Source organism: Eucyclogobius newberryi, unplaced genomic scaffold, assembly GCF_026437365.1.
Source record: "Eucyclogobius newberryi isolate DKJ021-1_F unplaced genomic scaffold, fEucNew1.0.hap1 SCAF_6, whole genome shotgun sequence".
Taxonomy (NCBI): Eukaryota; Metazoa; Chordata; class Actinopteri; order Gobiiformes; family Gobiidae; genus Eucyclogobius; species Eucyclogobius newberryi.
This window is the reverse complement of record NW_027316278.1, coordinates 18,895,478-18,922,260: the sequence shown is the minus strand read 5'-3', so window position 1 is coordinate 18,922,260 and position 26,783 is coordinate 18,895,478. Positions and strand designations below refer to the sequence as shown.

The window sequence follows — 26,783 nt, the reverse complement described above, 5'->3', positions numbered from 1 at the left end:
TCATGATTAGCCTATTGCAAAATGCAATTATGGACAGTATTTCAGGTAGAGCAGTGAGCTAAAATGCAACGTGTTGAATTGAATGTCAGTGTCGGTTTTAAAGCATGAGTCTTCAAAAAGTAACTCCTGATTTAACTTAATTTCAAACATATTATTTTTTTCTACAAAAAAAGAACACCATTTAATCATTGCAAACATCAACTTCACCCTTGGGAGAAAATGGTTCAATGAGAAATACTGTGTAAAATCAAATACATGAGCAATGTCGAACCAGGAAAATCAATAAGAACAACGTTTAAAATGTCCTACTAGCATAGAATTTTCTGAATTTTATCAAACTTAATTAACAGACTAATTTGAGTCAAAAATGGTGCAGGATGCAGTCTGTGCCCTTCTTTTCTGGGATTTATATAAATAAAAATGATGTTTTGGAATTATTATTCAAACAAAGACAGAAATTCAAATAATATTCATGATTAGCCGATTACAAAATGCAAGTATGGACAGTCTTTCAGGTAGAGCAGTGAGCTAATATTCAAAATGTTGTATTGAAGCATTAAAGTCAACGTGGGTTTTAAAGCTAAACCAAAACACGGATCAAACATCAATCATATAACATTTTATTAATCAAAAAGCATAACAATACAAAAGTGAGTCTTCAAAAAGTAACTCCAGATTTAACTTAACCCCAAACATACACATATTATTTCTTTCAACAAAAAAAGAACACTGTGTAATCATTGCAAACATCTACTTCACGCTTGGGAGAAAATGGTTCAATAAATATCTTGAGTGTATAAAAAGCTTTAAAGTGTCTCTATGGGCTTGATGCTTGGAGCTTTGACAGCAGGGGACATCTTAGGAGCCATCGGCGAACGGTTTGATGAGGCCCAGGTCCATAGATGTGATCAGACATTCCCGTGCCGCGTTTATGGCCCCCTGGCGTCTGGGGTTGTCCTCGGCTTTACCCACCACTGACAGAATCTCCAGCAGCTCACTCTCCATCAGCTTCTTGCTCAGCTCCATGTCGTCCGAGTTGAGCATGTTGTAGACGATGACGATGCCGCGGTGCTGGATGTCGGGGTGTGTGTTCAGGCAAAGACGCTGCAGGATCTCAAGCCACTGAGTCGTCTGTGGGAAAGACATTCACAACCGGGATTCATTTTGCAGAACATCCTAAACAGTTTAAATAAAAGAATGGTATATGCCGCTATAGCCAAGTATGTGTTAAATGGTACAGTTTGAGAGATAAACCTTGGATCTCAAAATGGAACATATTCCTGATTAATTAACAAATGATCAAAATGTTGACATAAGATACAAAATTTGACGATCCAAAATATTTTCTTGAATAAATAAAAGTAAAAAGTGCATTGTAATCTTTAAAACAAGGGTTAGGTGATATTTGTAAACAGGTGTAGTTAAATTTGCAGTTCTTTAACACTCCCAAAACTTCATGGTATTGATTTTTGTTCATTCACTCCTGACATACAAGTCATTTGGTCCTGGGCTCATTAAGAAAGCATTCCAACATAAAGAAAATATTAGCTGATCCGGATGATGAGAATAAACCCTTATGCACTCACCACAAGTGTCATTTTCTTGCAGAGCTTCTTCTGCGCCGCAGTGAGCATGGCCAGAGCGCCGGACGCAGCGATTTGAAGTTTTTCCTCCTCCTCTCCACAGAGCAGCACCAACAGCTTCAGTTTATCATTACCATCCTGCAAATAACGATCTTGAACCTATTGTACAAAAAAATAAAAACATACGGTCAATAAGCGTCGTATTTTGTGTCCGACGGGGAACAACTTTGGATGTTTTGTGTGCACCTCTTTGCACGACACAAGGTTGCACATGCATTCACAGGCAGCTTGTTGGATCCTCTCATTCTCCTCAAACATGTAGTTCTCAATTTCTGGCAGAGCTTTTTCCTTCACAATCTTTACTCTGCAAAAAGAAACATACATAAACATGTGTGCAAATTTTAACCCAGCTCTAATAACGTAACAAGACGAATATGGTTTAGGACGCTCTCGACAAAGATACGTTTATCTGAAGTGGGATATTCTTAAAAACATTGCACTGAATATGGACTGCTCCTGTGTTACCTTAGCTTCTCACTGAAACCAGCCAAGTTAGTGAGGCCTCTGAGCGCGTCAAAGTTCTGCACTCCTTCTTTGTCTGTACTCAATAGGTTGACTAAGGGACGGACAATTTCATACACCTGTCACAAGAGGCACAAAGAGAAAGTGCATCAAAGGGACATGTTTACTAACCACAAAGATACTGAGTGCTCATACCCTTTCTCCGGGGAATGCAATTTCTGGGTTTGAAATGGCTGCAATTCTGGCAATGACGTGACCGGCCTTCACCTTTCCAGCTTCTGTCCCCTCCAGAGCCAGCGGGATTAAAGCCTGAATGGAGAGAAGCCATATTTCAATAATAGAAGCCTTCTCATTTCAAAGCACGTGACAGAGAAGACTACACATTTTACTTAAATGTGGGGAACTTGATTTGATTGAAGATTTTACTCAGCTTTTCCCATTTGACAATTTTGGTAAAGTTTATAACGTTGAACATGGGCAGCAGATATTGTAAACAAGGGCCAAAATCCATTTGCATAACACAATAGTTAAGATTTGACACATAATATTTACTGATATTGTTATTTTGTTAAATTATTGTGATAAAAATGTGTCAGTTGTGTTTAAATCGTCTCAGCATTTTCTATCAAATGTCGCTTATTGATGATGTAGACAGAGGGATTCATCTTTTATTCCTGTCATCTTTTATTTTTCAACTTTCCTTCACAAACTGCCTTTGACTGATGTGAAACTATGATGAATATTTACCCAAGCGACTATGTCACAAAACAATCAATCAAAGCAATAATTAGAAAAATATGAAAATCTGTCGTATGCACTTATTAAGCAATGATATTTATTCAGTAGATAAGATGACAGGGTTTTTGATTATGTGCAAAGGGCAAATGTTATCTTACCTTTCCACCACCGTGGGCAACAATGGTACCACGATCTATAGGGTCCTCGGATAAAGCCAAGAAAACCCTACACACAGGAAACACATGGTAAGTCTTCCTACTGTGGTACGTAACATGCCGATACATTGTTTTCTATGCGAGATCGCTTACCTCGCCATCATCTCTTTGGTCTGATCGGTAAGAATGGAGTTGTCAGCTTTCACCATGACAGAGAGGGCGGACGTGATGCCGGCCTTCAGCAGCCTCTTTACTCTCTTCTCCACAAAATCCTTCTTGTCTTTCGGGTGTTGCTCCGGCACATGTTGCTTAGAGAACTTAGCGAGTTGAACCAGCTCGGGGAGGATGTCTTTCTTGTCATAGGCGTTTGCGCAATTAACCAAGGTGGCAGCGACTGAATACAAAATAGTTTTATCTTGTGACTGGACAAAGATAAAGAAAAGAGATATTAGTAAAGAAACGCTTACAACTTGTCGTGCGTGAAGGTCTGCAATATATCGTGTCTCTCTCTGTACCTTGGCCAGTTCAAACATGGCTTTCAGTGAAAGTTCATCCTCAACAAAGTCGTCCTTTACATCTGCATCATTTGTCAGATAGGCAAGACCTTCAATGGCCCATTTTCTTGTTTTGGTGTCAAGCTGGGGATTACACAACCACCTTTTACACAAGAGAAAACACAGAGTCAATGTTTACAATAGATCAGAGGACATATTTTGTGTTGTCAATAAGGGTTTCTTACTTCCTACACTGCTTGGCCAACTTTTCAGTGGAGCCTTCAGCAAACTGTCTCAGTGCGTAGTCGTCGCCTCCAGCTGATCCCAGTTTACAGAGACCCTAACATTCAAAATGAAACACATGTCAAATAGGAGAGGTCAAATCCCTTAACTGCAGAGCAAGCAAAGTGTTATGACGTGTATTTGGTATAATAATTTAATTAATTTATGTACTGTTGTCTAAGGGGTGGTTGAGTATGGACCAAGCACTGAACTTTACATCAAAAATTAGTTCCCCGCGGCCAATTCTTAAATGTGTGCATGTATGATATTATGTCTTGTGGGGGTATAAAACTATAACATGCAAAAAAAAATATTAATAATGAAAAAAATAATAAATGATGATGCATATTTGTGTGTTACTGTTCTCTATCCACTCACCACAAGCGCACGGATCTTAATCTTCTCATTTTTAGTTTTCTTGTAGATGTCTTTGAGCAGGGACACGCCGTTGGTGATGATGAAGCCGGCGCGGCTCATCTTTGACGAGGCATGAATGAGAGCCTCCACCGCCACCATCTGGTCCACGTCGCGGTCCGACCCACACAGAGCCACCATCATCTCCATAATGCCCTGCCGTCCCACCAGGCCGTTGCCCACGTCAAAAGGACCCTGCAGCAGGCCTGAGATCACGTTGATGGCGTGGATGGTTTTGTCCATGTCATTGGGATCAATTTTAGCTCTATGAAAGACAACAGAAAGATATTGTAAGAGCTGCAGTGTTTTCTATTGACTGTGTGTAGTCAATTGTTTTACAGTCGACTCACTTGATATAATCGTCACAAATTTCCTTGTAGTTGGTTCTCTCTGGGTCACACTGGAGATCGTCGTAGAGTTTGTTTAAAAGTATACTGGCGATCAGCTGTGTGTTTTCTGTCATGGGAAGCTGGTTTGGGAGATCTGGGATTTGACCACACACCTTAAGGATCTTTTTCAAACCTGGATAACAATTTGAATTAGTATGAAGCAGCACAGGTGAAGTGATTCAAATACAGGTTCGTTATTACAGTATAACTCACCATGGTCAATAGTGAAGAGTGTTCTGCTGTGGTCTCGTTCCTTCTTTGTTTTGCGAGGGACATTTTTGCTGAGGAGATTCAGCGCCTGATCTCTGCCGTGACCAGACACCTTACTGCTCGCAACCATTTCCAACAAGGACATCAGGATAGTCTTCAACAGCTTTGATGCATCTAAAACACACACGCACACATATAAGCTCAGTTAATTAGAGAGTAGATATTATTTGTGATCCATTCTATGTTGTACATGTATTCTTACCTAAAACCAAGGCTTCTTCTTTCCCATACTCTCGTTTGTCTTCTCCAGTCAGAGAATCGTAGACACACTGTAATAAATTACAGGTAGCCCTAGAGAGCTCCTCGTTGTCGACAGCCATGATGCTGCACAACTTCTCAACACTGACAATGTGAACAATGGCCATAGCCTGTACAGGACAAAAACATACTCCATTTAAATTACTACTGAACTATCATGCCTGTTATGTTGAGTCGTCTTTATTTCGATGTATGTTTGTGTTCTCACCCTGGCCTTGTGTCCCGTGCACATTCCCGACAGTGTGCGGACCGCTGCCAGGATCATCTCCTGTTTTCCGGTCTCTATCATGTTAAGCAGCAGTGGGACACCATTATTCTCGAAGATCCTCTCTGCTCCTGCGTCTTCCCGAGACAGCACTATCAGGTTATTGGCTGCCTACAGAAAACAGAGACAAACATCAATGTATATTTCCAATACAACTACATGTAATTGTTGTTCTCTTTGACAGGTATTGAAAATGTAATGAGGAGAGGGTTTGATGAAGGAGGGATTGAATTTGTACGGCACTAAAACAGCGTATTTAAACCGCTTCTATGAGGGATTACACCGACTCTTTGCAAAGATAAAAATATAAGGCTCTGTATTTTGTTTTTGTTTGTTTTTTATTGCCTTTATCTATTTTTTCTTTATTTATTTATTTCAAATTAACTCTTTGATTGTTATATATATATATATATCAAAAGTGCATATAAAATACTCACTTTTTCTTTTTTGTCTGTTTCCATTTCCTCATCAAGAAGAATATCAAACATGTTTTTCACTCTTGAATCAGTGGAAAATGATGTCTTGAGCTGCAAAATAAAATTGTGATAAGTCACATTCCCTCATCAACAATGAAAAATAATACTCAAATAACTCTACAAACCTTCGCCTGGATATCTGCTCCTAGCCTCCGCAGAGTTTCCAGGAATGTTTTGTTTTTGGGTTCAATAGTCGCACATCTCTGCACATCTTTAAACGCCAAATCCGATTTGCCCAATTTTTCCAGAGCCTGGCATCGTCGGTACAAGGCCTTTATATCGGCTGCATCAACGTCAATGGCTTGAAAAAAATACAATGAAGCTTGGTTAATTACAATATTCTTGATTATTCGTTGACCATTTTTGTCCGCAGCTGTGATATTGTACCTTTTGTTGCATCTGTTGCTGCACTAGAATAATTTTCCTGTTACAAAAAATAAAGAGTTTAAATATTTTTATGTCCCATTCAACTTTCTGTAGCAATCGCAAATTGTGTATTCGCTGACCTTCTTCAAGTAGCATGCAGATCGGTTTCTGTAAATAACAGCCAACATCTTTTTGTCTTTGCACTCCTTGATGGCTTTTGTGTAGGACTCAATGGCTTTGTCAACATCTCCAGCCTGGAAGAATTTATTACCTTCATCTTTCAACTGAACCGGGTCACCCATCTGAAAACCCACAGTACTGTGAATTATCTGGTAATAATTAGTACAAACATGTTTCTTTGATGAGGAGTCTACAATATAAGCAGGCCTCAAAAAGGAGGATTTCCAAATTCACTTCAAGATAAGTAAGTAATCACAAACATTACAAGAAGGGTCTAATTAACAATATGTTTCATCTGTTAATTTACAACATTAAAACATTATTTACTAAATTAGTCTTACCTTCCTCTAATCTGAGTCCTACTGGTCTGAATGTTCTGGAGCAAATGACTATCCACGTGTTATCTCTAACTTTAAATGGCCTCCCCTCAGACCTTATTTGGGCACGCTCTCGCACCTAATCTCCACAACTAATGCAACTTCCCCACTAAACAAATGTCCTTTTCTACTGAAGATACAACAATTTCCTCTTGTTTTCTTAATCTATACATTGTGTTAAATCTCAGGAAAAAAAAAATAATACCCAGACTGTGTACCTTTAGTTTTTTGTTGAGTATGTGGTCCTCTTCAATGCTTCTTCTGTATACAAGTCTTTCTCTTGTGGCCAGGATCTACTGCTTCAAACGTCTTCTTGCTCTTTGTAACCTCCAACTCTTCTGTTTATTTATAGAGAATCTGAATGAGGTGGGACCAGACCATGATGGAGCGGCTGTGACCATCAGGGGTTCATGTCAAAGACTGAGATGTTACTGGTACATAAGAAAAAGAAAAAAATTAATATGATTAATTAAACGCTACATTTTATGACAAATCTTTCCTCCAATTAGGCTTGTCAGCTTTACTCTAAAGTAATGCATTCATGTTAAGAGAATATAATTCTGGGGCTTACACCCCCAGGGGATGGACTACCCCTGATAAGTTCTATTTAGGGCACAGACAGCTGAGAACACACTAGCAAATGCCTGATGCCAGACTGACATGTGGGGGGAGTGTGAGTGTGATGGGGGTCTGACAGCTGGAGGACCCCAGAGAAAGCTCGTAGCTTCTGGAAAGAGAATGGCCCAAACTATTGGCGATTGGAGGCTGATTAACCTGGGGTTTGGCATTGACAACATATCTGAGACGTTCAATTAAATTGTTCACTCAGTGCACTGTACCAATACTACTGGCTCTGTGGTCATGTGGCCTAACAACACAAATAGCTTAGCCTAATTATCATAATTGGACTTTGGGGTGCAAATGGATTTCCACTTCTACTGCCTTAATGTTCTTGCAGTATACAATTTAATGTACAAGTGTAAAAATATGCCCATGTTAACTCAAGAAAGCCTACCAGAGGTGATAAATGATGGCTGCCAGACGTAAGATCATTAATGTGCTCTGCTTTGAAGTTAGAAAATTAGCGTTGCACAATAACGCCACAAGGTGGCAACGTTTAGCCATCCAATTTTATTCACCCAACCATTGAAAATGACCTCAATAAACTCGTGTAAAAGTGGAATTATTAGGAAGGCTACAACAAATATTAAATTAGTAGGTTCAACTAACTGCTGTTTACAATAATACAACACATATTCTACACAACAAACAGTTTACACATTTTAACCTGCAATAAGTTAATCTATCATATTTGTCATAAGTTTGCTATAAATAATTCATCCTTACATATAACTTAATGTTGTTGTTGTTGTTGTTTTATGGCGGTTGGCATCCAATTGTTGCATTACCGCCAGACTGCAGTAAACGCTTTTATAAAATACAGACCGGAAGTTGTTCAGATTTGACGCTGCGTAATGACGTAATGGCCCGTGTGCTGCTGCTGCATCCTCTTCTCAGCCCAAAGCTGTGCCAAGGCGAGCTGCGGCTGCACCCGGTGGAAATTAATGTGTCGTCCCATTTTTGCACATTTCTGAGTAATGTAGAATGGCGTCGGCTTTCGGGAAGATAGTCGTCGGCACATATGTTGAGATTAAGCGCAGCGATGGTAAGTTTGTGTCTTTCCGCCTTTTTCCCATCGCTCGGAGCAAGTTGTTGGGATCTTTGTTGTTGGATATAGCGGCCGTTGTTCTTGTTGCACACCCAGCGTCACATTTACGTCCACACTGCTGAAACCCCCGGAACACAAGCGGCTCCCGGGGCGGAGGGCCTTTGAATGGACCATACCAGTGGCTAAACTATGACAGTTTGTTATGTGTCTGCTCTGTCTGTCCTCATATGCTGATTACATTTGGGCCTAGCATTAGTTATCATCATGTCCAATAACATTTTACATCAAATGACCAACGAGGCAAACACGAGCATTTAGAGCAAATACGAGTAGCCCGGAGGTTAGCTCTGTGTGGCTAATGCTAGCTTCACCGGCTTTATTATTACATTATTATTACCGGCGGCTAAGCTAACAGGGATTCACTTGACGTTAATCAACAGATGTTTGTTCTTTGGCTCTATTTGTGACGCCTCTGAATAATTTATGTAGACTGTTTTGTCTGTGTTAACACGTTTAGTTTATTTAGTACAAAGATTTTACTTTTTCCAAAGCCCATTTAATACCTGTGCATTTGTATATGATCCATGTCGGGTTTTCATGAGTTATCAGTTTTTGTGTTTAATGACAGGAAGTTGACATCAAAGCACATTCCCTGCAGCTATTGTAGTCATGTTAGTTCAGAAACTTAGTTTGTAAGGCAAACTCGTTCTGTGACTCTTTCCCCAAGTGAATGGCAGCTTTTATATGATCAGGCTACACCCACTTGACAAGGATTTTCAGAAATACAACACAATGAATGAATGAAATGATGACACATGAACTGTTAAGGGTGTGTTTCAGTCATAAATATTAGAATACACCCTGTTTAGTGCCGCTGTGTAAGTCTTGACTAATATTTACAAACAAATGGGGATAGGCAATGTTGACAAAATATGATAATTAGATAATATTTTCACAATGCTTCAGGAATTCAGAACTGTGCCTATAAATGTCTTGTTTGAGATTCAAGAATTGCACAAAATGTGACCATAAAAATAATATACATATCAATATTACTTTATACCCTTTGGAAGCCAAGTCTACAGTGATTAGGTGTATACACACTAAGACAGCCATACATGGTTTAAAATGTACTTCAGATTAAGCCCTCTTAGTTAGATTATTTGTGACGTGATAGATTTACATACATGATAATCTATGCATAAACTTGAGGCTGTGAGGAGCAGGGAAATAAAGAAGCTCATCATCATCACGGTGTTGATTAAAACCGTGGTATACCTTAATACCGGTTATCGTCCCATCCACATGACGTAGCTGCCTCAATGGTATTTAAGACTTTGCATCTGTTTGAGACCATAAGCCTGTGGGTGAAATGTCACATCTTGTATTACATCCCCAGAAGAGCTCGTTCCTACCAAATTCAGGGTTTGAGCCCTCTCGAGGGGGGCTGCAAAATCAAACTAGATCCATGCCATTATCCACATCCACCATCCCATCTGTCACACTGAGCTTCCATAATAATTGCCACAGAAACCGCTCATTGTGTTGTGCATTTCACTGTGTCTGTTTCTCTGGTTTTGTCTCCAGCGTGATGTACAGTGCAGTACAGTGTGTTGTGGACTGTACTCCGCTGTTCAAAAGTGGCTCAGAACACACGTTTGTGAATTGTGATAGATGCGTTGTACATCCTCCAGACTGGCTGTTGGGAGTGTCATTCATCCTGGTTTTAGTGTAAAGTGGGACACAGTAGAATCGGTGCATTCATTTACAAACAATCAGCGGGTCAGTCGCTGTACGCTTTTTTCCCAAAGAGGTTTTTTTGTAGTTTTTTTTTTTGTAGTTTTTCCTGGCCGAGAAGGAGAGTCTAAGGACAGAGGACCCTGTGACATCGTCCCTCGCCACCACAGACATTGTCTGACTTCATCGCCACCACAGACATTGTCTGACTTCATCGCCACCACAGACATTGTTGATTAATTTCTCCCTGTGGCCCTCAGAGGCAACTGTTGTTGTGATTTTGGGCCTTACAAAAATAAATTGATTTGATTTGATTTGTAGGGAAACTACTGTGGAGTTAGAGGCCCCATTCTGCACAAGGCAAAGTTAAATTACGCACACCAGAGAAGGGCTGTAGGCCTTTAGTCGCTTGGTCAGTTAATCGGTCTAATGCCCATTATTTGTGTGACTGTGTGTGATTTATAGATAGTGTTTGATTTGATTTGGTATCTTTGTCGACCAAATATTTTATTGGTATTTGATTAAATTTGAAGCAGAAAAGAGAAGGCATATTGTGATTCAAGTTGAAGTCTTTTACAGATGACTACAGCTTTACTTTTAGTCATTATGCGTTTTCTATGGGGTTTCTGCAAGATCGATCTCACAATTTTAATAGATGCAATTGGCAAATCGCAACGGCTGCAATTTTTGAAGTACCATCGTTTCAGCAACAAAATATCCACTTATTCGTCATAATCACTGCCAAGCCTGTAGTTTAGATCTGTTTTTTTATTATTTGTTTTATTGTCAGCTCATGTCAGTCTTTTTGTCAATTCTCCTGATGCAAAAAAATGCTAACGTTGAACCAAATCCTATTATTAAGACGTAAATTGCAAATCTAGTCACAATCGCTATTAGATGACATGTTCTTCCCAAACCCTGATATATTTATAATTCTGTGATCTCCTGCGATCCTGTGGTCTTGACGGTGCACTTTGGGATGACTTTTTAGACGTGGCCTGTCTTTAGTCGACTACAGCGCTACATTTGAGGAATCTTGTAACTTAATACAAGAGACAACACAAATGTACACCATCAGCTTTTCGTAACAAAAATGGTCTGTTAGGTCGCCTTTGTTCACTGGTTCTGTAGTGTTGCCCCCTGGACTTCTTTGACACATTGAGAGGGGTGTCGTGCAGGATCACATGCCGGTCGTGATGCAGCTGCCATGACTGTTGCCAAGAGACTACTGTAAACCACCTTGTGTAGGATTATATGTCCTCTGTTCTCCTCCTCGTCTTGGGGCTGGAGACTTCATGGTTTCACTACAATATGTGGTTGACAATGTTTGCCAGAAAGTCAAAAGTCTTGGAAATAATCACATGAAGAAGACAAAACTGGACATTTCCTGAACATTTTTATGATGATCTTGAGCTTTATCGGATCTAGGATAAGACCAGATGGTAACAGAACAAGAAAGTAATATTATTTTGTGTTTGCCTCTGACAATTTACTGCATGTCCTCCCTTCTCTTTCATCCCCCATTTCACGCTTACCTCTCCAGTCTAATAAAGCATTCGGGCCCAAAAAATCATAAAAACAAAAGTATGATGAAATATTATGACTGAAAGTGTTGAGCTGCTTTCCTAGTATCAAAATCAAGTAAATTGTTGTATTGTTATGACACTAGTCCAGAGCAGCTGTCAGTTTGCTTTGTCAAGAGCTTGCTTCTTTTGAGAGTCCACAATTATATATACTGTAGATGTTAGCGCAATATCACAGCCCCTCTAGTTTGTAGGTCTGTAATATGTTTAGAGCCTGTGAACATCCTCGTCAGGCCCTTGGCGTCTCTAAATAATGCATTTAAGAACAGTCTGTTTCTCTGCAATATTGAGAGAACTTGCATTAACATTGCGTCACTGAGCTTTGTTCATTTGGACAATATTTATTTTCTCTAGTTATTGTTTGCTGCTTGTACCACTGACCCCATATTAACATCTCCGTTTCCTTTGACAGGACGTATACATCAAGCAATGGTGACGTCGCTCAACGACGACAATGAGAGCGTCACTGTGGAGTGGATCGAAAATGGAGACACAAAAGGGAAAGAGGTGAACCATTATTATTATTATTAGTTACTCTCTCAAATCTTGAAGAAGAGCCGTGAAGATTATACAACCAGGCTGCATGTTTCACTTGTTCACATCAGCCTCTTGTTCTGCCGGCTGATGTGCTAAGTTATGACCCAGAGTGGCCTTTAACTCATGCACTGTAATTGCACTAGTCTTTAAAGTAATTGTACTAATATTTGTGTTGTAAACATGATGTCATGCCTGCTGCCTCTTATTTTCCACACAGATTGATTTGGAAAGCATATTTGCACTTAATCCAGATGTAGCACCAGAGGAGGAGATCTCCCCCAGTCCTGAAACTCCTCCCCCACCCACACCCACAGCTGTCAAGTCGAGCAAAATCGCAAAGGTTTGTCCTCAAACGTCCCAACTCTACTGGAGTTATCTGGATGTAAATGATGTGTGGCTGCCATAGAACATGAAATACGCAATATTAGTCACTTTAATTACATCATTATATCACATTGTTGTTTTGCAGAATATTTTGTGCCATTTCTAAACAAGGCTATTGAATTAGTGTTTGATGTAATTACCGGTAACTTGTTTTTTACAGAGTTCAGCATTTGTTATGGATTATTTTTGTTATAATATTGATTCAATCATTTGGACTATATTGAGTTTCCATTTTCCTCTTGTTCTTTTGGATTATGACATAGACTTATTTGGACTACAAGAAGCCTTTATTTTTTTCTTTATTTTTTGGAAATGGCTACAAACCCATGTAGTATATTAACAACTTGTCTTCTGACAGAATCGACGCACAATAGCACCTAGTAAGAGTGAGACGCCGTCCAGAGATAACAGAGGTGAGTGAAGTGTCTTGGCTTGACAGAGAAAACCTTTACGTGTACATTTTGACCTTGTTTGTGTCGTTAGTGCTTCCGACCCGGGGCCGGCCTCTGCAGCCTCAGCCGCCTCCGCAGCCTGAACCAGCGCCGCCGCCGCCTCCTCAGCAGCCGGCTCAACTCACTCAAGCGCAGACTCAACAGCAGCTACAGAACGGTAATACCATTGTACAGGTTATTCATGTTACTCTCATATACCGATGTGTACAAAGCATATTAGCCCTTTAAAAGTGGGTAAACAAAAACAAAATTCCGACTGGAGACAACTGGAAGCAAAAGTAGAACACAATATGATTTCAGTGAAAATACTGGGATTAACCTCAGAATATCATCTAATATGGTTTTGTCAAATATCACTCACATGTGAGTGATATCAGAGCCTGGTATAAGGACATTTGCTATTGTATTTATTTATTTAACTTTAACTTAAATTTCTATGCAGGAAATTCTACATTTTTGTTGATGGTCTGATGGTGGCTAATCATTGAATATGTTTTATGGTTTACTTCGTTTTGCCTCCAGTCGACTCAATTCAGGAATGACATAGTATTTTAAAGGTTCTATATCTAAATAAAATTCATGCCTGTTCAAAGTTTGTTGTACATTAACCACATCTTTGTCACAGAAAGCTCACATCAACCTATCTCCAGAAAGGAGTCTTGCCAACTTTGTATGTATCGCCTACATGTTTCTCGTGATTTTTCTCTTCTGATCGTAGAACTTAATGCAGTGTTAGAATGTGACCAGTGACATAATTGTCTACCCAAACTAACGTGGGGCGCTGGTGGTGAAGCACAGTCTGTTGAGCCGATCTAAATGTTAATTTTTCCTTCTGGTCTTTGGCCTCGGTCTTATCCCTCTCGGAGACTGCCGAGTCACCGCTGTGGAAAAAGCCTTTGGCATCGTTCCTCGGCTCAGTCCGTCACAGTCACATATTCAGCTTCCACTTTGCTCATCGTTGCTCTCCACCAGTTGGACCACGTTAAAACCACCAAACCCCTCATTGTCCCGGGGCTGACCCAGCTCATCTCCTCCCAGATTAACACAGATTATTTATTCTGTTCTCTGTTTAGTCTGGGCTCCCAAGAATTGGAGCCAGTATTGGGCTTTCATTTTCACATTCTCCAGCAAACGTGAAGCTGGAACTATGACCAAAATTAACACACTGTCGTTTGGGGAGCATTACGGCTTTTAATTTAAATCTGGGGACTAATATTTGCAAGTCTTGTGGATCTAAATCTAATCTTGGTAATGACAAATGCATCGTGTTAAAGCTCCTCTTGAGCGGTTGGAGGGTGCAGAAGGAGGAAACAATGCAGTCTAGTGTGTGAAAGCTCTTTTGTGGTCATGTAGTGAGAGCCGCTTGTGTTCGAGAGGAGAAACTGTGTACCAGCTGCTCATCTGCCTTTGCTGGATTAGTTTGGCTTTGTTAGATTTGTCCTAAGTCTCAGTTGAGTTGTGTAACAAAGTCAGTCGATGAGCTGCTCAATTATGGAATTAAAATTAAATCACAACTTTTGGGTGATAATCGTGATAATCTTTTACACTTTTATTTTTTATTGTACAGGCAGTAAACATTATCATTTATTTGTAATGGTTTGTGGTAAAAATTTAATGTCACAATGTCAAATTTTAGTCTTATGATTATTATGAGACCAAACATCACAATTTAATGTTTTTTCATGATCATCACTGACAGTGAAATAGATACTATTTTGTACTAATACTATTCCTCAATCTTATGACCAGCTTTATGATACTTTCTGATGGACAAAATAAAGTTAAATCTGACCACACAAAAAAAGTTCTATACATTTTCTATTGGGCCATATTGAACAAAAACACTTAATTTTGCCTCTACAACAGTCATGATTATTATTTAGGTCAGTTCTTACGATTATATTGAGACGTGAATAATTATGATTATCGATTAACCGATTAATAATGACATGCTTAGTGTGGATTAAGTGAGTGTTTTTTGGGGAAAGGGGGCAATCACTGTAGGTCTTTCTCGATCACAACCTTTTCTGTAATTGATCGGCGCAAAAATGTAATCGCAATTCAAATGAAATGACCGGCCTGATCACAAACTCGTCACAAACTGATGATCGAACAGACGATTTGACGATTTGGGTTGTCTTTTCTCTCGCGGCAGCACGGAGAAAGTCCAATTGCGTGAAGGAGGTGGAGAAACTACAAGAGAAGAGGGAGAGACGGCGACTTCAGCAACAGGAGCTGCGGGAGAAGCGGGCGCAGGTACACGCTTCACGCTCAAAGTACAGCCAGGGAATACATTGTCACATTATACATTTCCCTTTTCTCAGGAAGTGGACACAACCATTCCCAACTTTGAGATTTTGTACATGATCCGAGACTTCCGAGCCAGTTTAGACTACCGACCACTGACAACGGCAGATCTGGTTTGTACTTTTGAAACGCGTCTTCTTTTGCCATAGCGGACACTGTAAATGTTAACTGTGCGTTATCCGCCGCACAGATCGAGGAGCACAGGATCTGCGTTTGTGTGAGGAAGCGTCCACTGAACAAAAAAGGTAAAATATACATGGTTAAAATCACACTCGAGTTGTCTTTTAAGTCTGTTTGAAGAAAGGGTTATGTAGAGCTGGGCAATGTGGTGGTAACAATGTAATCGTGATCTCATTCCTGTCACAATCTGCCATTTTGGTCAAATCGACACATCGCAAATCAGTATTTTTGTTTTAAATGTGCAAATTGTGTGTTTAAACGTCTTGGTTTAGGTTCAAGTGTCGCACAAAACGTAAATGGACCATAACATGAACTCAAAAGTGCAGAACTATTGCGTTACTCTTCTCCTTTTTTTCCTTTTACTTTAGCAAATTTTTAGTATACTGCCGATGCACTACATATTCTAATTTAGCAAAACGTGTGATTTGGAGAAGAAAACGGTGAAATAAATGTTTTGGCATATCGCCCAGCTCTAGGATTATGTCGTCATGTGCTTGTTCTGTCGTTATTCAGAGCTTTCCATGAAGGATTTGGACGTGATCACCATTCCCAGTAAAGACGTGGTGATGGTGCACGAGCCCAAACAGAAAGTGGACCTGACCCGCTACCTGGAAAACCAAACGTTTCGCTTTGACTACGCCTTTGACGATGGCTCCACCAATGAGATGGTCTACAGGTCTGTTTTTGATAAGTGTTTACAGAGTTTTGGCGAGTTGCTGCTCATCTGAGTCTCTGTATGTTTTTACCCACAGGTTCACTGCCAGACCCTTGGTAGAGACTATTTTTGAGAGGGGAATGGCCACGTGCTTCGCCTATGGGCAGACCGGCAGTGGGAAAACACATGTGAGGCATTTGGTTTCAATTATAAAGTCATTTCAGAATTATAAAGTTGTTTGTGACGTGTTTATCAAAATATAGTTATTCATACATTATTGTTCCTGGGTCACTTCTGTATATTATATTTGAATATTTGATGCAATTTTGTGGATTTCATGAGCAAAAAATTCACTTGTTCCACAGTTCTATTTGTCTGAGCCAATCGGAACGTAGACTATATTTAAACTGACCAATCGCATTCATTTGAATCTTACTTTCAATAAGATTTGCAAAAGTAAAATGGCTGGTAACTTGCTTACTAAATACATTTATTTTATTTATTGATTTTATATGGACATTACATTAGATGAACCAGATCTAATGTTTCAATGTTTAACGGTTATTTAAAATCTGTGTTTTTATCATACACAGGTAATGCTTAATAAATTAAATGTATGTGTATTTTATTTAGTATTGGACGATGCACATAAATGAACATGTTTTAGTCCAACAAATCTGACTTTTAAAATGTTTGGAGTATTTTCTAAAATAGTGTGGTTAAAATGGTTTGACCACTGGAACATAAGTGTCTTTTTGGCATGTTGGGTCGAGACTTTTTAATTCTTAATGAATTAAACATTTTCAGAATTTTAAAGTTCTGTTTGCAAACGACCACTTCACAAAATACCCACTTATGACATTTCAAAAAGATGAATTTTCTCAGTTTTAGACCTTCCTTGTGTTCTTTCCTCCCACATGCCAAATAAATGTATCCCCTGTAAATGTGTACAGGTGGTCAACACTTTATAGAACTGCCCTCGCACACACAACATTATAGATCTGAAGGGACAAAATGTCAGTAATATTTTAGATCTCATTGTGATTTTCCTTTTTAGAATTTTGGTTTCTCATGACTCACTCAAAGGTTCACTTTCCTCTGGCTGCTGGATTAAAATGTTTCTCCTTCTTTTGCAGACTATGGGTGGAGACTTTTCTGGTAAAAATCAAGACTGTTCTAAAGGAATCTACGCGCTTGCCGGTATGTTCACTTTGATGCTTTGAGGATGTTAATATGTCATAAGACGGGTCTCACATAATCATCCTAACTCGCCGCAGCTCGGGACGTATTTCTCATGTTGAAGAAACCCAACTACAAGAAGTTAGATTTACAAGTTTATTCCACGTTCTTTGAAATCTACAGTGGGAAAGTATGCAAAGTGTTTCCTCGCTCATGTTTTAAGATCGAGCCGATACTCACTGCGCTGTCCGCTTCTAGGTGTTTGACCTGCTGAACCGTAAAACCAAGTTAAGGGTGCTCGAGGACGGCAAGCAGCAAGTGCAAGTGGTCGGTCTTCAGGAGAAAGAAGTGAAATGCACTGAAGACGTCCTGAAACTTATAGAAGTGGGCAACAGCTGTAGGTAAGTCGCTTACAAGTCCACAAATGATCAGGTCAAGTTTCATGTGACGTCATTTTATATCAGTTTTAAGTAACTCGTCACAAATACTCACATTACTTACAAGTTTATGAGTAATTGTACTTTTCTTTAACTAGATTTTTAAACGTGTACTTGTGCTGTACTCGACGCTTTTTTTAAATGTTACTAATACCACTTTCTCACAATCTCACTGTTGTAGCTGCTTCTTTCCACACAAACACTCAACACACTGCATCACCTGCTGTGATTCGACAAAGCTCGAAGAATATTCAAATTGTTGTTTAAAAATACTAAATTCAGTTCAAACTATTTAATTTTTTTTCAATCAAATATTGATCCAAAATGCATCTAGAATGTACTTAAAAGCATAACGGGTAACTAGTACTCAGAGTATGCTTAATATAATTTAGTACATTTTTATCCACGTGACTTTTACTTGAGTGATAGCTAAATTTGTCGTCCTCTGTCCACCACTGGTTTACCCTCGACACTTGCTTATTCAGAGTTGTATTTTAAATGTAGAGTGTCCATTTTACAAAAAAGAACAGCATACAGTGAAATGCCACAATAAAATGCCTATAATTTCTGAATTTTGAACAGGAAGTAATTGGTCTCGTTGTAGATTGATATTGCAGTTTAAAATGAAAAATGGTAAAACTAAGAACCTTAATGTTATACTTTATTACGTAGTACAACAAACACAGCATGTCTTCTTCTAAAATGAAATGTCTCTTTGTGACTTCAGAACGTCGGGGCAGACTTCAGCCAATGCCCACTCGTCTCGCAGCCACGCCGTGTTCCAGATCATTCTCAGGAAAAAGGGGAAAATGCACGGAAAGTTCTCGCTCATTGATCTGGCAGGAAATGAGCGAGGCGCAGACACGTCCAGCGCTGACCGCCAGACACGCTTGGAGGGGGCGGAAATCAACAAAAGCCTGCTCGCTTTAAAGGTGGATGTGACTACTTACTGGAATGAGAACAAGACACATATTATTTGTGTTGAAGTGCTAATATTTCCACATTTGTTTGTGTTTTTCAGGAATGTATCCGCGCTCTGGGTCGTAACAAACCCCACACTCCCTTTAGAGCCAGTAAACTCACCCAGGTTCTCCGTGACTCATTCATTGGGGAGAATTCGCGCACGTGCATGGTCAGTGCTTAAACACCTCCTCTGATTTGGACAAATGTGTGTTGTAATGAGTGAACATTTTGTGCACAGATCGCCACCATCTCTCCTGGCATGACTTCCTGTGAGAACACTTTGAACACACTACGTTATGCCAACAGGTGATGAGCGGTTTTGAATGATATTTATTTGTCATTTGTTGTAGAGGGTTAATAAGTGTCTGGATGTTACTTCTCTGTAGGCTGTAGTTTTGACTCTTTCCTCTCTATCTTGTCCTTTTCTCTTCTGTGCACTGATTTTGTCGTTGCTGCGGTTTAGAGTCAAAGAGTTTGGCATTAGTCCATCGGACATCCCCTTCTCCCAGGGCGGGCAGGGGAACCGTCCTGACCTCTCACCAACCAATACCTATGAGTATGATGACTTTGCTGCTGTATCTCCCAGCAGGTCAAGCTCTTCCTAAAACACTAACTCACTCATGCCCCCCACAGTGCATGTGCTGCCCCCTGGTCTACAGTATTATCATTTCATCCCACGCCTCCATAAACACACGTCACTCTGCATGATCTCCTGCTTTTACGCATTTCCTTTGGCTAAACACTCGACGTCTCTTGCAGTTGCAGGTGAAATTACTAAATCATCATTCAGACTTTGCTGTTTGAGTGAAAGGAAAAGGCATAACGGAATCAAAGGTTTCAAATGTAGTCAAGATATTTTGAATCCCATCTTTTCTGAAAGTACTGGCCTGAGGGGCTAGACTCGTACTTGCACCGAAACCTGCCCTAGACTCAGGTTTACTAAACTAGACTCAGGTCCTTCACTAGCATTCCTGTCAATGCTGTGAAGAACATCGAGGTCAGAATAGTTCCAATATCCAATATCAAAGTTTTTAAAAAGAGTATTTTTGAATGGACAACTGCCAGGTGTTGGACGTGTACCAAAGAGTATCCAATCATCTTTTCCATGCATGTCACTGCCACCATTATACGGCCACCCATGTATGTTTGCCAGTACGTTCTCTTCTGCCTCTCGAACACGTGGTTTATGTCTCTGCAGGGTGAAGGAGCTCACCGTGGACCCTAACCAGGTGATCGAGGGGGGTCGGCCCAACATTAACACTGTTAATCAGCTGGACCTGGATGAGGACTGGATGGGCATCTCTCCTCAGAGGGATGACCTCAAGCTGCTCTGTGAACAGAATGTACGTGGAATATTCAGCGGATCTAAATGTTAAAGTTAACGGTGAGTCTAAACTTCTCCTGCAATAGTTGAAATATGTTTCGTCTTCCAGGAGGAGGAGGTGTCCCCTCAGCTCTTCACGTTCCACGAGGCTGTGTCTCAGTTGGTGGAGATGGAGGAGCAGGTTCTTGAAGACCATCGTGCTGTTTTTCAGGTAAATCTTTATCAAACATCTCTGCTCCTGCCTAAAGCTGTTGGATTGAACGATTCACATTGTGTCCTTTGTGTGCAGGAGTCTATCCGATGGCTGGAAGATGAGAAAGAGCTGCTAGAGATGACAGAAGAGGTGGACTATGATGTGGAGTCTTATGCCACTCAACTCGAACAGATCCTGGACCAGAAGATAGACATCCTCACAGAGCTTAGAGGTAAGACTTGTTTTAAAGCGCTTACAGTAAGCATCAACTACGAGATCCATAGAGGTTGTTTAAAAGCCACTAATAACCTTTTAATGGTTGTCATGTTTCCGTTCTTCCGTCCTCAGACAAAGTGAAGTCATTCCGCTCTACACTTCAGGAGGAAGAGCAAGCTAGTCAGCAGATCAACCCCAAGAGGCCACGAGCTCTTTAGAGACACAAGTCACATGAAAACTTAACCACTAGTTGATTGGCACAAATTGGACTGCCACTAACATCGATGATAAGAAGTATTCAGACAAGAGATCCAATTCTTAAAACCCTGTTCCTAAAGATCTGGCTGGTTGTTCACTAGTCAAAGGGAGGAAAGGGGTATCTTTTTTTTTTTTTTTTTAATGAAGAATTTAGTTTACCCGACCTTTTACATAAATTATTTTTCTTTTATACTTGTATCTTTTTATTAAATGTTCTTTGTTTTCCTTCTCAAAGCCAGTTGTTGGTTTCTAGTTGCTCTTGTCAACATGTTTGCACAGTGATGGAGTCTGAACACACTGTGCTTTAGGCCTTCACTTCAACTGTACAGTAGCATTTGGTTTAACATCCGTTTGTGTTGGCCGTATGCAAATTATCCTCACATTTGTCAGCCTCATAAACCTTTTATTCCCTTCTGTTCTGAGCATATCTGAGCTATGTGGCGCCACATTGTGCTTCTTTTGAGATTTCTACATGTAGTTTGCTTCAACTTGTGCCCTGTCACATTAACTGCAACTGTCATAAATGACCCAAATGTTAAAATCCCTCCATTTTGTGAATAGAACTGTGACCCACTAGAGGTCCAGTGTCTGTTTGCACCAGATGTAATTATAGAATAAAAATGTTTTGCTTCACATGTCACATCACGCGCATGACGAGAACTAAAATGTGCCATTTGTATTATCTTCAACTCATCAATGCGATTACTGTCCATGGAAAGAGTCTCAGGGCAAGTTTCCAAGTTCAATCTAAAATGATTTGTTGAAGTGTTGCAATGAGAGAAGCAGAGATTTAATTTGAAAATGTATTATGGAATTTATTTAAATAGTCATTTATAAAGATGAACAATTTACATTTTCAATTACAGACTTTGTCTGATAGTCCTCAATATCAGTGTTGCTCTTCTTCCAACAAACAACTTGTTTCAATGTTTATTTCATCATATGACAAAGTCCTTTTTCTAGGAGAAGTGGATCCCCGCCGAATTGAAAGCATGAAGTAGTCTGCGGGGGAAATAAATCAAAAACACAATACAGGTTTTGTCTGGACAAAAATGCCATAACATGTTATTTAGACAATATACCATTACTCACATCATGAAATCATCAATGTCCATGGACCTAGCTCTCTTTTCATTGAACTTTGCCTCTTGTAAAACACTTTCGATCTTCTTACTAATGCTGAAGCCGGCTGGTACAGGCTGGAAAAGGTCAACTCTATTTAGAATGTCTTCTGTCAAGTATTATGTTCATAGTAGACTGTACTTACCACATTGTGCACAGAACAATGAATTCTGTAGTTTTTTTCAAGCAGCTGCTCCACTGCTGTAGACCTGATAAAACAGTTTTTATGATAATCTTCATAAAAAAGTTGGGAATGAACGTATTGCTTTTGACAGCTACTCACTTGAATGCAGCGCTGAGCGTTTTGTTTTTTCTTACAAAAGCTATTCTGACCAAACCGTCCCACTCCTTGAAAAGAGGTTGAAAATAATAAATACAATACTACGGTACAAAAAGAATAAACACTTAAATTATTTTCAAACTAAAACTACCTGGAAGTTTACTGGGGGCGGAGGATTTTTGGGTTCAATCCTGACGACACTTGATTCCACTTTAGGGGGAGGGCGGAAATTATTCTTCCCCACCTGTGAGAATAAGTTTAAACATTAAACAAGACCCTTTCTTATGTAATCAATATGCAGTAATAATGAAACAAAACACAAACCTTCATGAGATGGTCAACTCGAGCCAACAGCTGCGTGTTGATGGACAATCTACAGTAAAGCTTGTCTCCCGGTTGAGCCACTAAACGCATCGCAAACTCTCTTTGAAACATCAACACTGCACATCTGGGAAAAAGTGAAATGTCGGCTTTTGTTGGGGGCAGTCAAATCAAATATTATCAAACCAATTATTCAGTTCTTACCTAAAGAATGGCCGATGGAGCAAAAGTTTGAAGACAAATGGTGATGAAATCTACAAAATAAAATAGCTTTACAGTGACATTTGTTGTGTGCAAATTGAAGACACGTTTGTGTTTCATTTTACCTGGTATGGTAAATTTGCAACACAGATATCGAAGAAAGGAAGATCTGTTTTCAGCACATCACCCACTAGAATTTGAAGTTTACTTTGCATTGGCCTGACAAAAGAAAACAGCAGAGTTGTGTGAGTGAAACTAAAGGGATATAGTAGCTGTAATGTCCCGACACCCACGTGCACTGTACTCTCTTCTGAAGTTCAGCTACCAATCTGCCATCCAACTCACAAGCCACAACCTTAAAACAACAAAACAAATTAAACGATAGAAAGAAGAACCCAGAGAACAGGGACTTCAAATCTCAAATCTTGCCTTTTTAGCCTTTTCAAGCAGTTTCACAGTCATGTTTCCTGTACCTGGTCCCACCTCAAGGACCACGTCTGTTGGCCTAAGGGCGGCCTGAACACCAAAGCACAAACATCTATTGCAGACAAATTATTTCAGAACACTTGAGTATATTTATATTATATTACCTTTTCTATGATGCCATTGACAACCAAAGGATTCTTGAGGATGTGCTGTCCAATGCCCGTGTTAAACATGATCCCTGTGAAGCAAACACAAACGTAATATCACTAGAACAAGGGAAGACTTGCCATGTTTGTTGAGGAGGTTGTCAGTGTGTTGAGGCATTGTTTACCTAAGCATTGGTTATGTGAAAGTCAATGCATAACTACCTTATACTATTCATCCTTAAACGTTTAAAATAACATTTTAAATTGTTCAATGGAGGCAAACTGAAGTAGAACATAATGTGAGAAATTGGGAATAATTACAGAATACCACCATGGAATACATATTTACAAAGGAAAACCTCTCCACTACATATAAATTATACTAGGTCAGTTTAAAAGACATTTAAATATGTACTTTACATTATTTGGAAATTTACTAGATTATGATATTTTTTGACGCATATTCAAGACGGCAAAATCCTTAGTTTTTTATATTATTTTTACACGTTACATACATTATCGCAAAGTCAGATGGCAAACCCTGGCGCTTCTAAATTGTGGCTTATTTTTTGTCTTAAAAAACATTGTTTAGAGCTGGTGTTTATCATTGAAAAGGTGTTAAGGCCTCCATTATGTCTCGATTTAGTAGTTTTAAACATCCTGATGACGGCATTTAAATGTGTCTATTTAATGTTCTATAAAGCATCTGTAAGTGATTGTTTAGATTTCCTCTGCACAGCTGACTGGGCTGTTGTGCTAAGGCTAGCTTTAGCATAAACACACTTACCTTGGTTTTTGACCTCTTGGTGTTGACGACTTTTCTTCTCTGCTTTAACCTTCGGCATCTTTATTTCTTTGTGCAGCTAATTTCAGAGATGAAGATTGTACGCTTAAACTAAACTGTACATAAATGTGTAAAAGTGTGGCACACGTGGGACCGCTCTTCTTCCTCACAGAAGGCACAGCCTGAACTCTGAGGCCCTCTAGCGGCGCTGATAAGCACAGAACTCTTCTTTTAGAGTTGTTTACTACCGGTTATGAATGAAAACAAAAACTGTTATTTTATTGTTTATTTAAATATCACAAACAGCATATAAAACAACAAACATGATTTTGCTCAGTTAGAGATGGGTAATTCTTCTAGTGTCATGGCAATGTCACGAAGTTTTGGATCGTCAATCCAGTTGATCTTACAGGCTAAAAGCAGACACTGGAAGAGACAAATGCAATCCTCAGTCGAGGCGATTATACTTCAAATAATAATAATAATAATAATAATAATAATAATAATAATAATAATAATAATAATAATATCACAATTGTTGTTGTTGATATACTCCGTATTCCAATTTTGCATATAATTTGTTTCAAAAACTATTATAAAATGGCCTCAAAAAGAGACTAGATGGTAAAATGCTATTTCTGTCCTTTTGTGGTCATTTTTAAAGAGCCATTCACTTTTTGTGTCGTTTTGAACCTCAACCGACATTTACAGGGAACAGTTGCAGAAAGATGCAGATGCGTTAAATTATTTTCTGAATATTGTTATTGAGAGCTCTTTATCATGTTTATTTGGTCATTAACATGCACAGTGTAGACTTGCTTTTACAAGATAATCTAATGCCAAACATTGACATCTCTATGCTCAAATTAACAAACATCTTATTAAAAAGTGCAAATGCCGTTTGATCTTCTAAAGTCTAATTTTCTCTTTTTGAAATGGGAGTATCTACAGAGCCGCGGCGCGCGGCCGAAACTGCCATGTTATTTTGTGCCGCGGCTCCTGAAACTGCTGCGCTATTTGACCGCGCCGGGTTAAGGTTAGGATTAGGGTTAAGGTTAGGGTCAGGGTTAGGGTTAGCCATGAGGCTATATGGCACTGCCGCGGTTCCTGAAACTGCTGGGCCATTTGACCGCACCGCGGCTCTGCAGCCACGGCCTTTTGAAATAGCATTTTGAGAAATAAATTGGTAGGAAAAATTGTACTTCTTAGATCATCATTCACTTTTAAATAATAATAACTAACTATAATAATTAACTATAATGTTGACAATTTCTGCTTGAGGATTTGAAAAGTAGTATTAATGATTTGTGCGAATTTGTGATTTGTTACTTTCTGCACATTACTTACCCTCAGGACGTTTTGCGTCATGATTGCCATCTTTTTGTGTTTTTCCAGGTTTGCTTGACCTTTCTCCAACACAGCTTTATATTTTTCGGAGTCTGGATGTTCTTTCTTTGTCTTTAACTCCTCCAACACCTTCATTTTCTCATGAGTAAGACGCTTCAACTCTACACAAAAAGTGAAACTGCAAATAATAAACACTTCAGGCACAACAACTAATATTAATAACCGCATAGTTTACCTAGTCTCTTCTTTTGTAATTCTGAAATGTCATCTTGAAGTGCCCTTGATTCCTGTACAGAGACAGAAAATTATCATTATTGTTACATACAAACACAAGAATGAATGTAAAAGTACATGAGAAAAAAGCAGCATACTTGTTGAAGCAGTTTAGTTTGTGAACATAGTGCCATACAACGTTCATTCACTTTCTGCAGCTCACTAAGACAGAACATTTTAAAAATAATGCAATACTGAAGGTTTTTGTCATTATTGGTTGGGAACATACTTTGCCTCTGCATCATTTTGTTTAAGTTTTTCTGCAAGAGCGTGCCACATTTGCATCCTGAATCACGAAAAATGAGTTTCTGTGATTTTACAGCAATTTGGTCAAGTACAGATAATATAAGGGATGATGCAATTGGTACTGTACCTGTGCAATGCTAACGTACAGTTGAAATAATTTGTCTTGGCGTTTTCAATCTCACTCATAAAATCCAGCCTAGGATAATTCATAGAATAACACTTATTGTATGTTATTGTACAAATTATTTTTAAAAATGTGAAATACTTACAAATCTCTCTCTGCTTCTGTTGAGCTACATGTTGTTTTAGGATGTCCTGCTGTTTGTACCAAAAAATACAGGTCATGTTATAAAACTTTATTTTTCCCAGTTCAATTGAAGGGTGAAAAACTGCAGAAAAGGTAGTATTTACCTGTTTGGAGGTGCACTTCCATCTCAAAACATTGGTTAAACATCTGTTCATTTATTCTAAAAATGTTTTAGAAATCATACATTTAGAAAATAATTTCTTAGAACCAGACATATCGTTATCTATACATGAACCTGAGCATGTCCATGGGGGATGTTTCTCTCTCTGTACAAGTTTCAGAAACAGGCTTATCGTTTAAGGCCACTGTTTCCATCGAGTGAGTCAGGTCCTCAGGCCGGTCCATCCTCGGGTGCTCAGGCCGGTCCATCCTCGGGTGCTCAGGCCGGTCCATCCTCGGGTGCGGGTCCTCAGGCCGGTCCATCCTCGGGTCCTCAGACTGGTCCATCACACTCTGTGGACACACGGGACACAGAGGAAATTACATG

General features: G+C 39.3%; 4 protein-coding genes across 11 annotated transcripts; 1 reads left to right on the top strand and 3 right to left on the bottom strand.

The window, feature by feature from the left end:
• Positions 1–604: 604 nt before the first annotated feature.
• unc45b (unc-45 myosin chaperone B) lies at positions 605–7,201 on the bottom strand. 2 transcript variants are annotated; one of them, XM_072433260.1, is made up of 19 exons: positions 6,988–7,201; positions 6,353–6,514; positions 6,234–6,270; positions 5,972–6,147; positions 5,808–5,897; positions 5,314–5,481; positions 5,050–5,215; positions 4,791–4,961; positions 4,539–4,710; positions 4,153–4,453; positions 3,738–3,832; positions 3,514–3,655; positions 3,152–3,420; positions 3,002–3,068; positions 2,301–2,414; positions 2,109–2,224; positions 1,830–1,947; positions 1,587–1,742; positions 605–1,131 (listed from the first exon to the last, which is right to left on the bottom strand). In XM_072433260.1, the coding sequence occupies exons 2-19, from the start codon at positions 6,512–6,514 to the stop codon at positions 859–861; spliced, it is 2,793 nt and encodes a 930-aa protein (XP_072289361.1). In that variant the 5' UTR covers positions 6,988–7,201; the 3' UTR covers positions 605–858. The 2 variants fall into 2 exon arrangements, with proteins under 2 accessions (XP_072289361.1, XP_072289362.1); XM_072433261.1 differs by lacking the exon at positions 6,988–7,201 and adding an exon at positions 6,734–6,760.
• A 1,036-nt stretch (positions 7,202–8,237) lies between these two features.
• Positions 8,238–21,483, top strand: LOC140346374 (kinesin-like protein KIF2A). Of its 7 annotated transcripts, none has more exons than XM_072432391.1 (22): positions 8,238–8,435; positions 12,171–12,265; positions 12,513–12,635; positions 13,038–13,092; positions 13,163–13,288; positions 13,757–13,801; positions 15,287–15,387; positions 15,456–15,551; positions 15,629–15,683; positions 16,132–16,294; positions 16,371–16,461; positions 17,410–17,473; positions 17,551–17,642; positions 17,711–17,853; positions 18,617–18,821; positions 18,911–19,021; positions 19,091–19,158; positions 19,316–19,408; positions 20,051–20,195; positions 20,286–20,387; positions 20,466–20,601; positions 20,718–21,483. In XM_072432391.1, exons 1-22 carry the CDS (start codon positions 8,375–8,377, stop codon positions 20,801–20,803), a joined length of 2,256 nt encoding a protein of 751 aa, XP_072288492.1. In that variant the 5' UTR covers positions 8,238–8,374; the 3' UTR covers positions 20,804–21,483. The 7 variants fall into 7 exon arrangements, with proteins under 7 accessions (XP_072288492.1, XP_072288491.1, XP_072288494.1 ...); XM_072432390.1 differs by having other exon boundaries at positions 19,316–19,441; XM_072432393.1 differs by lacking the exon at positions 13,757–13,801.
• A 259-nt stretch (positions 21,484–21,742) lies between these two features.
• On the bottom strand, positions 21,743–24,312 carry dimt1l (DIM1 dimethyladenosine transferase 1-like (S. cerevisiae)). The gene is made up of 12 exons (XM_072432397.1): positions 24,127–24,312; positions 23,358–23,431; positions 23,197–23,283; positions 23,061–23,122; positions 22,893–22,986; positions 22,771–22,820; positions 22,570–22,693; positions 22,397–22,489; positions 22,249–22,313; positions 22,111–22,174; positions 21,936–22,042; positions 21,743–21,845 (listed from the first exon to the last, which is right to left on the bottom strand). The coding sequence occupies exons 1-12, from the start codon at positions 24,182–24,184 to the stop codon at positions 21,803–21,805; spliced, it is 921 nt and encodes a 306-aa protein (XP_072288498.1). The 5' UTR covers positions 24,185–24,312; the 3' UTR covers positions 21,743–21,802.
• On the bottom strand, positions 24,304–26,743 carry LOC140346376 (centromere protein H-like). Its single transcript, XM_072432398.1, has 9 exons — positions 26,532–26,743; positions 26,401–26,456; positions 26,259–26,304; positions 26,117–26,185; positions 25,973–26,029; positions 25,842–25,905; positions 25,706–25,757; positions 25,471–25,631; positions 24,304–24,549 (listed from the first exon to the last, which is right to left on the bottom strand). Exons 1-9 carry the CDS (start codon positions 26,741–26,743, stop codon positions 24,457–24,459), a joined length of 810 nt encoding a protein of 269 aa, XP_072288499.1. The 3' UTR covers positions 24,304–24,456.
• Between the last annotated feature and the right edge of the window lie 40 nt (positions 26,744–26,783).